At 42.1% G+C, this 10059-nt stretch overlaps 1 protein-coding gene across 6 annotated transcripts in view; it reads right to left on the bottom strand.

The window, feature by feature from the left end:
* PPP2R5E (protein phosphatase 2 regulatory subunit B'epsilon) overlaps positions 1-10059 on the bottom strand; it is a 108581-nt gene that overhangs the window by 47859 nt on the left and 50663 nt on the right. For all 6 annotated transcript variants that reach the window (XR_003092853.1, XM_014517445.2, XM_025197940.1 and 3 more), the window contains one exon: positions 2307-2503. Coding sequence is in view for 5 of the 6 variants with exons in the window: in XM_014517445.2 (XP_014372931.1) it covers positions 2307-2503 (197 nt within the window). In the remaining variant the exon portion in view is untranslated. The remainder of the gene's footprint in view (positions 1-2306; positions 2504-10059) is intronic.

The raw sequence follows: 10059 nt of genomic DNA on the forward strand, positions 1-10059 counted from the left end.
GGCCGCAGCTAGAGTACTGGGTCCAGTTCTGGGCACCCCACTTCAAGAGGGATGTGGACAACATTGAGAGGGTCCAGAGGAGGGCCACCCGCATGATCCGGGGACAGCAGGAGAGACCCTACAATGAGAGGCTACGGGACCTGAACCTGTTCAGCCTTCACAAGAGAAGGCTGAGGGGGGACCTGGTGGCCGTCTATAAACTCACTAGGAGGGACCTTGTTTCCCCCAGTGCCCCCCCGGGATAACAAGGAATAACGGCCACAAGTTGTTGGAGAGTAGGTTTAGATTAGACATCTGTAAGAACTACTTCAGTTAGGGCGGCTAGGATCTGGAACCAACTTCCAAGGGAAGTGGGGCTGGCTTCTACCCTGGGGGTCTTTAAGAAGTGGCTTGATGCCTACCTGGCTGGGGTCATTTGAGCCCAGTTTTCCTCCTGCCCAGGCAGGGGGTCAGACTTGAAGATCTACAAGGTCCCTTCCGAGCCTACTTCTATGATTCTAGGATCTGAAAAATTTGGCAGTGGGGGTGTGGTGGCAGTATTAGCTGCTGCTCCCTTGCTGCCAAACTTCTGGACCCATGGGGAGCCCAGTGGGCTCTGAAAACATGGCCTTGCATACTAGGTTGGGTGCACACAGCCAAATCTGGGTGCATGGGGCCCAATCCTGTGAGGGATTCGACTCTTGGACTGGCCCCAAACTACTCATCCAGCCCACAGAGCTGAAAGATTAAGCACCACTGATGTAAACTACTCTTCACAAGTGGCCACTATGTGTATTTTCCTCAGTTTCCAAGCTAAGGAACTTGAGAGGGTTAGATCCAGATTTACAGTTGAACCATTCCAATTACAGTCCATGAGAGCTATGTACTGAATTAACAAATCACTGTTAACATTCTGATTTCTCTGACAAAGTCAAGCCATAAGAAATCTCTAATAGGAAACCCCAAATAGCATCCATTTGTATGTCTATGCATTTCCAAGACCCATCTGTAAAGCAGGAATAATATCAATCCTTCTGTTATGAAGACAACACTAATGTTGTGAAACATTCAGATGCTACACTGATGAACATCTCAAAAAAGCCCAGGAGAAAATTGATAATCCTGCATTACAACCAGGATTTGAATGACGTATAATAAATAATGCATGGGGCCACACATGCTAAAACACAAGATATTGAATAGCAGTTCATTCAGTGAGCTGCTGAACTGAATACAGCAGGGGTACCATGGAAAAAATAGTATGTGATCTTGTCATTAGAACCTGTACATTAAATGTACATGTACAAGAGGGGGAAGGAATTGCCACTAATATGACATTTCCTAATTTTGAGTGCTTGACTATCTACCCATAACATTCTTTTAAGGCACTGTTTGCTAGTAATTATAGAATAAGTTTGCATATATTCTAAATCCTAGACAACCACTCAAGTATTTATTTGTGAACAAGAAAGAATTGAGGAGTATACACACTGCAGTGCAAAATCTATTCGAGGTTCTTCAAAGGATGTAGCTATTATTGGATTCTGTGATCGCTGAATGCCATTATAAAACCAAATGCAACAAAGGTTCTGCTTGACTGTCTATTGCTCAGGTGGCAGTTTAATACAGAAAGTCTACCTTAAGCAGTAACAAAACTTGCAATGAATATCCTTCACTTCATGTCAGATCCTAGTTCAGTTTTTCTATTGAAGGTACATGTGGTAACTGATAATTTATTAATAACATTCATGCTGTATGGCATTACCATTGAGAACTCCTGGTGACCCCTTAATATTACTGCTATGAATCTACAAAGCCCAACGCAGCTTTTTTCAGGTTGATCCTATGTGACATTTTCACCATTATAATTTTCTTAAATTAATGCATCCCTTGTAGCTACTAATTTGTACCTAGTTATAATGACAAAGGCAACAAAAGTTCCCTCATAAAGAAATCATTACATTTAAAACTGTTTCTATCCTAGAAACACAAACACTGTAAAGAGTTAGAATAAAATCACTCTGTTTTAAAATTCTTCTCCACTTGAAAGAAAGCAACTGAAATTACAGCAATTCAGTAGAAGCAACTTGAAATATTCCAGATTTACCTTCCACATGCTTTTTTTTTTACACTGCTGGCCCTTTTGATGTTTGTTCAAGTACAAGTGAAAATTTGAGCTTTAATTATTTTTGAAAAATTATATGCTGGTTATGTCTACTAAACCAAAGGACACACTTAATGCATTTACTCCAGGACTTAGTCATTCCCCAACATCAAACTGGAATTGCACATGTCTCTACAGAGTCCACGATAAGGAAAAAACTCACCATTCTAACTACTTCAGGGTAAGTCTGCTCTGTCAAACAGCCTCTGCTTATTGTGATGTAGTCCACCAGTTCATTAAGAGTGGAGCGCTTGTATTCTTTCATTTTAAGGTCTGATAGTGTGTCCATGAAGTCAAAAATGACACAGCACTGTTGAAGTTTCTTTAGGAACAGTTCAGGCTGCTCTGAAGATGGAACGTCTATGGAACAAGAAAAGAAGTCTTCGTAAGTCTGTTATCTTTTTACATGAAACACTAATTCCTTTTGAAGTGCACTTTCAAAGGAAAGCAGTATCCGTACAGTTTTCATAAAACACTGCTCAAATTATCAACAACACTGCAGTAGGAATAGCCCTAATATTTAACAGTTCATATCCTGGATACTGAATTTTAACAGTATTATTTATTCACCTGCTACTAAAAAGTAAGATTTAATCAAAAGAAGCCAAGACTTAAAGAAGAATATAAATTCATGCACATAAAATATCTCAGTGGGTTTCAACCTTTTTTCATTTGCAGACCCCTCTGGAAATTTCAAATAGAGGTGCAGACCCCTCTGAATTGTAAGTGTGGGAATTCACACACTTTTGATTGATCATACTCATCTTTTGTAGACCCCTTAGACACACTAAGTAAGGAAGAGCAGTCAGAAATATTACAGTTTTAAATGATGAATTAATCTTAATATTTCACAAAAAATGTAGTGCCATACTAAAATCCCATAAAAATAAATCTACCGATTCTGTTTTTCAAACATTTCCACAGAGTTCATTCATTATTTCCACGCTGACAGTTTCTGTAATAAGAATCAGTTGTAATTTTGCCAGTAGCCAGTGAAGTTTTCAGCTACAGAAGCCCACAAAAGCAGTGGGATACGTTGCCATTTACTGTATGCTATCTGGTGTCTATATAACCACCCGTTATTTTCCCCAGTGCTGGGAAGTATTCTTGGGTGGTAATGTAGAAAGTGTAATTGCTGCTTTTCTTTCTCTTGCTGGTCTTCCTGGATGAGTGGCTTAGCAAAACTACATTAAGTAAAAGTAGACTAAAAGGCACTATTCGATATCTGTTTGAACAGTTTCATCTTACTTAGAATGATGGGCAGATACTCTACTAGTCTATCAACAGAACAGGTAGAAAATTCGGTTTATTTTGTTTTCGTGTACACAGGGGCCAACAGCGATGGACAATTCTTTGAAAGGAATCTTGATTTTTATTACATTTAAGACACCAGGCAACTGCAAAGCTTCTCCCATTCCAGCTCCTAAGTCTTTATTAAGAAAATGCTTTGCATCAGCATGAATTAGCCAAATGATCTTCAAAGAAGACTACAAAATGTACACGTTTATCTTATTCATTTGTTAAACTAGAAACAGAATAATATTCCACGCAAGTTTGCAATGTATACTGTTAATAATCCACAAAAAAAATCAATTACATCTATACTTTCCTCTCTCGGTGCAAGTTGCGTATTCTTTTATATACATTCCAAATTTCTTGAACTTGACATGCATTAATGCACGAGGACAGCATTTGACCAATTGTTTATCATCAGGGCATAGTAATCATCAGATTAAAGAAAACTGGAGATAACAGGGATTTGCTAACTAACGCAGGGTAGATAAAAACCAATGTTTTTTTCCTAAAAAAAAATTAATCAGATTTTTTTAAATTTAATTATAGTTTTGTATTTTTTGTTAAGATACTTTAAAAAAAAAAACCTATATAAAGGTAGTTTTAATTTAAGATATGTTAGAGCTCAAAGATATCATCATGGAATAGGAATTATAACTTCTAATGATATATTACAAGACAATATATTCATGTAACCTTTTTAGAAAAGTTTTATAAATAGGTCACAACAGGCCACAGACTATGATAGGGACCCAATCTTATGGGATTCCCAGAGGCTCCTCTATAGATTAGTAAAGATTAAAGAAAACCACTCTACCCAATGGAACTCAGTTGCTCAGTCTAGAAGATCCCATTAAGCATCTCTGTGATGCTTAGTTTCAGCGCTCAAACTGTGGATGTGTGTATCCAGATAACACCCTTGTTAATGGCAGTATATCAAGATGAGAGAGAAAAGACTTGATTACCTACCTATGAGTCTTATTGTCTCTCTGCAAGTTTATGTACAGAGTCAAGCCCTTACCTCTCTCTAAAACTATGAAGTTTCAAGAATTTAAAGGAATAGGAGGATTGTTGGGAGTGGAGTAGATCTGGGCAAGGACGAGGAGTCTGGAGATAAATGCAAGGAGGGAGGGGCAGTAGAAACAAAACAGAAACATTGTAGGATAAAACAGATTTAGCTTTACTTTTCCTCAAATAACTAATGAGGCAAGCTCATGAAAGCCAATAAAGAGACTGAATCTTTTAAGTTTTGAGTACAAGATGCAAGTCACAAGGAACTACACTTCCATTATTTTTCATTGCCATAACCTTAGCAAGAAGTCAGTGAAGACCTCTGTAAAAACATACGCATGACCCCTATTCTGTAGTAAAATACAATTCTGACAAAACAAAGTTCAATGGAGTCTGGAATTTCTTTGCACATGCAGTGCTTCTGAGACAATTACAGATTTCACTAGATTTTCAGTGTACTTCTTATACAGAAGAACTGGTGTCTTGACTAAGCTGAGTTATAGGGCCTGGTTATATGCTGCACTTTGAAATGCTCAAATGTTGATTGATGTTAGTGCTAGCTCTAGTTTGGAGCAGCCTAATGTTCAGGCCAGCAGGAGCCTTGAGGACTGAAAACTAAGAATACTTTTCCTTCCCCACCTATTCCAGGCTTCCCCCCAGCCCTTCAGGGTTCCCCCCCCACTCACCACCAGGGCTCCCCCCAACATCAGCAGCTTACTTTTGCCTGCAAGCACTGTCTCAGGGAGCAGGAAGGGAAGCGGAACCCGTCTGCCTAGCCACTACCACTGTTACTCTTCCCTGAGCTGAGTCCTACCTAGAGAGCTGTGGCAGCACCCAGGCAAGCCGGTTCCCCTTTCATGCCTGCTCCCTGGGACAGTGCCAGCAGCCAAAAGTAAGCCCAGGGGCTGGAGGGGTTAAGCAGGGATCTGGGGTGCTGCAGGAGCAGGCCCGATCTGAGTTGATGGGGATGGGGTTGGGGGGTGGCTGCCCAATTGGAGGGGAGCAGAGGAAGCAATGGGCCCAATCTGGGCCAGGGCAGAGAGGGGGGTGGGTGGAGTGTTTACGCTAATGTGTAGCCTAGAGTGCCTACGTTAGTGTGACAGGAGCTAGGTATCACAGATCAAAGATAAACCTAGCTTGGGGTGGTCTCACTTTAAGCTGCCTAAAGAGTTCTTAAAATTAGTTTCATGTGTTAATGTGTGGACAATCCAGGGGCTAAGAGCTCCAGGAGGCTCCTAAAACTAACATGGAACAAGGCCCATAGACACCTGGCTTTATTCCAGGTCACAAAATTCTTTCATACATTTCGTGAGTCGTCTCAGAGCCAGAGAAGGCAGATAGATATCAGCAGTGCTGTGCTAATACTGCAGCTTGTACCCACATCCTAGTCCTGGAGGTTTTGCATAGATGTTACATAGAAGACGAAACAGAGACTGGTGTCCTACAAAACTCCAGAGAGAAGAACCACCCACCAGTAGGGACCTGCTAAATTTGTGGTGGAAATGGGCTGTGTGGCAGCTCCTCTAATCTTGCAGGCTCCCTCACATGCAAGCTGATTGGCAGAGGGGCCCCGCCGCTCACTCCTGAACAGTGGGGAGGCGAAAACAGCCATTTTAAATATGACACCATTATTGCACACCCTCCCCTCCCCCCAACAGGACATTGCCTCCTTGACCGGCCAGGAGGCAAAAATGGTACCATATTTCAAACCACAGTTTTTGTCTTCCCACCGATCAGGAGCAAGCGGCAAGGCCCCTCTGCCAATCTGCAGCTGGGGGGCACATGTGGAGGAACCTGCAAGATTAAAGGAGTTGCTGCACAGCCCACTTCTACCACAAATTTGGCAGGTTCCTACCCATCAGCATTTCCTGGGAATTATTAGACAGTACTGATCCAAGCTAACCTAGAGCCATTACTTTTCGCTTTTCTAACTTACAAAGCTGTGCCAGCAACCCCCCGTGAGGGTCTGATAACAAATCAAAGAATAACAGGAAAGAGATCTAGTCTCTGGCTGGTGCATTATGATAATCAGCAACTTCCATGTACATCACTTCCAGACAAGCTGCCAGTCTGCAATCCTACTGAATGACTGAATGAGGTCAAGGACTGGGGGATGAATGAGATCTGGAGTTATGTAACCACCTTCTTGATCACCTTTCCCAAGAAAAGAGAACTTCAGGATTGGGAGTTGGTTGACCGGAGCCCAGAATTTGCCTTTTTTCTTTTTTCTTTTTTTTTAAATAAATAAAGAGGCTTACATGTGGAATATTTGAGAATTTCTGTAAACCTATCACCTCACAAGCAGACAGTAACTCTCAATCACATGATCTATGGTTGCAGTGATTGTCACATTGTCTTTGCATCGTGGTAAGCATTGGGACGTTCTAAAACAGCGTATTACGCAAATAACTAGCTGAATCCTGCAAAACATTTGCAATTACATTTTTATGGCAAAAGTATTTATTTAAATACAGGATTTTTAGTTATCCTTTGACCGAATACAGGATTTTTAGTTATCCTTTGACTGAATATTGTAACAGCATCACACAGCCCCTGAGCTGCAGAGGACCCCAGTGCTTTCCTCTGAAGAGGTGGTGCCCCCCAGGCAGCACCCACCCGCTGGCACTCTGACCGGGCAGCCCCAAGGAACACCGCTGCCATGGAGGGAAGCACCAGTGCCCCCTGCAGCTCACCCTCCAGCCACGAGAGAGGCAGGCAGGCAGGCTCCCCGCCCCACCCCCCACATCTGGCCGCCGGAGGTACACTTATTAAAAAACATGAAAATGTAAAACTAAAAAATAATAATTTAATAAGCAACTCTAAAGTCCTAATCGGATGGATATATATCCAAGTTCAGTTAGAAGCAAGTTATACAGCTTATCTAAAAATTACGACCATGCTTGTTACAACCCTAACCACATCAAAAGTAGCTAAAGGGCATCACAATTACCAAAACTCAAAAGTTTTGTTGATTAAAATTGTGGGCAGAAAATAAAGCAATTTTTTCAAACAGAAATCTCTAGGTGGAATTTCCTGCAAGCCACACTACATATCTGCAAACCACTCTAACCCTGCCATTGCAAGCTTCTCTCTTCTATATACAAGTTATGAAAACTCCTGGATGTATCTCTCTTCTTTAATAAAAGACACCAATTAAGCAATGAATTAAAGCAATGATTTCTCTTTTAGAAAAAAATGAAATGTAATGCAGTATTTAAATTTATTCTGGGGTTACATGAGGAATGGAATGACACTTGAAACCCATGTTTTTCCAGTTGCCAACAACTGAAAGACTGCTTGGCCAGGTACAAAAATTACACTTTTACTGGTATAAGTGATCAGAAACTGGTCTATAACCATAACAGAACAGAAGTTCAGCATACAAAACCAGTCTAGACCTGTAACAGAAGACAGGTTCAGCACACATAGACTGGTTTAAAAATGGTGGAACAGGGTCTATGATTTGCCCCCCAACCCACCAAAGAGTGAATCTGTGTTCTCTTCACTTGAGGTAAAGGTAACAAGGGACTCAGGGAAGCAGGATATGCTCAGCATGGGAGGAAAAGGATCCACAAAAACTGGCAAATCAATCTTCTATGTTCTCTTGTATCAACTATTTTGAAAGCTTTTAAGCATCTTTTCCTCATTCCATACCTTAGAGATAAAGAGATTACATGGAGGATCTCTGAACCTCTCTTCACAAACTGAAATCTTGAGCATAACTTACATAATCAAAACTGAACCAGAATAGTGGGAACTGGCAATATAAATTGATATTCAACCACTTTATCTCTAGAGCTAATGTTACAGGCAGCCTTTCTCTACCAATGTATCTGCAAATCCAGTTTACTGTTTCCATCACAGCCACTAAAAAGAAAACCATATCACAAATAAAGGATGATCACATTATTGTTTCCACAGCACAAACCACATTACCTATTTCTAGCTATAAGCGCGTGGTGTTTACTTGAGGTATGCTGACATGCATAGTGACACACTTTGGAAGAACGACTATTACAGTCAGTGCAGTGGATGACTTTTCTACATACATGTAATAATCACATCATAATGAGATCAAAGGGAGAGCTTAGAACCACTACAGCTAGTTCGTTTTAATTCCTATACCACAACAAAGAAATCAGAAAAATCCCCTGCAAAAAGGAAGGTATAGATGAGAAACAGAAAAAACAAATAACATTTAACAACTAAAACAAAAACAAGTTCCTCTAGAGCCAAGTTAAATCTCTAGAGCAGTGGTGGACAAAATATGGCCCACAGGCCAGATCCAGCCCCCCAACTGACTGGATCCAGCCTGTGGAGGGGGTGCCTGCCAACTGATGGGATCTGGCCTGAGGCTGGCCCCGCAGTGCTCCACATGGGGCCAAACCTCGCCCGGGTGCAGCCCGAGCCACACTCAAGCCCACGCCCATCATCCCCAGTCCGGGCCAACGCATTCAGCTTCCCGCAGAGCTGCTCTTGGTACACGTGCCCAGGTGCTGCTCGTCCCCTCACCTCGAGCAGTGGCTCCTGCTCCTGTTGCGCTGCCCTGGGTGGGGAGGAAGCTTTGTAGCAAAACCCCGAGTTCTTTTGTTTTGTTTTGTTTTTATTTTAAAATGCATTCCCTCCCCTTCCCCAACCATTTCTGACTTTTTCTCTCCCTCTCTATTCCCTATAGATAAGTATAAGCGAGCTCAGATTTAGGATAAGCTTTAAACATTTTCATTCAGGTAGCAGGTTTTTGGTTTTGGATATCCACCATTTTATATTGTATTATTATTAGGTTTGTATTAATTTTTACTGTTGTATATTGTATTATCATCATTTTCGTATTGATTTTTATTCTTTCATATGGATATTGTATGGTTTAGGACTGTGTTTGTAAGTGAACCAAAGTCATGTCAAGCGTCCGTTTTTTTATGTCAAGCCTCCATCTTCTGTCCTCTGCCTGGGCATCCCATGTTGCAACTGTATGAATCACGTACCCCTCCCATGTAAATTGGTTCCCCAATAAATGAGTGTGATTGGGAATGATAGAAATACAATGGTAGCAGGCCTCTACTGAATGGCCCATAATGACTGAGCCATCACCTCGCATTGATTCACCCAGGAATCACGGACCTCACCCAGGAACATCGACAAGACCAGCATTTGAAAGACAAAAGACCCTGCAAAACCAGCAACTCTCACCATTACAAACGCCTGAAACTGCACATCCCTGCATGGAGCACACATGCTCAGCATGCCAAGGGCTGACCCTTGCCTGGGCATGCCTCCTGTCAACTAGGGTCACACAAGGTCTGCCCCTATAAAAAGGGGCAGTGAAGACAGACCCAGTGGGAACGCCATTTCCATCAGGACCAGCACCATGCCACATCACCTATCCACCCAGAGGCCATGCCGGGACCCCCACTGGACAACACCTACTGGACAAAGATCCCTTCCAGCCTGGATAGGTAGATATTACCTGCACACCTCCTCCTACAATTTGGACTCTCTCTCTCTCTGTCTGTCTGTCTCCTCATGGACTTCAGTGGACTTCAGCCCCTGCACCAAGCCTCTTTAACCCCTGCTGCCAGAGTGTGAGTGTGTGTGTTGGGGGGGGGGGGGGGGGG

This window comes from Alligator sinensis, unplaced genomic scaffold (assembly GCF_000455745.1).
Source record: "Alligator sinensis unplaced genomic scaffold, ASM45574v1 scaffold13_1, whole genome shotgun sequence".
Lineage (NCBI taxonomy): Eukaryota > Metazoa > Chordata > Crocodylia > Alligatoridae > Alligator > Alligator sinensis.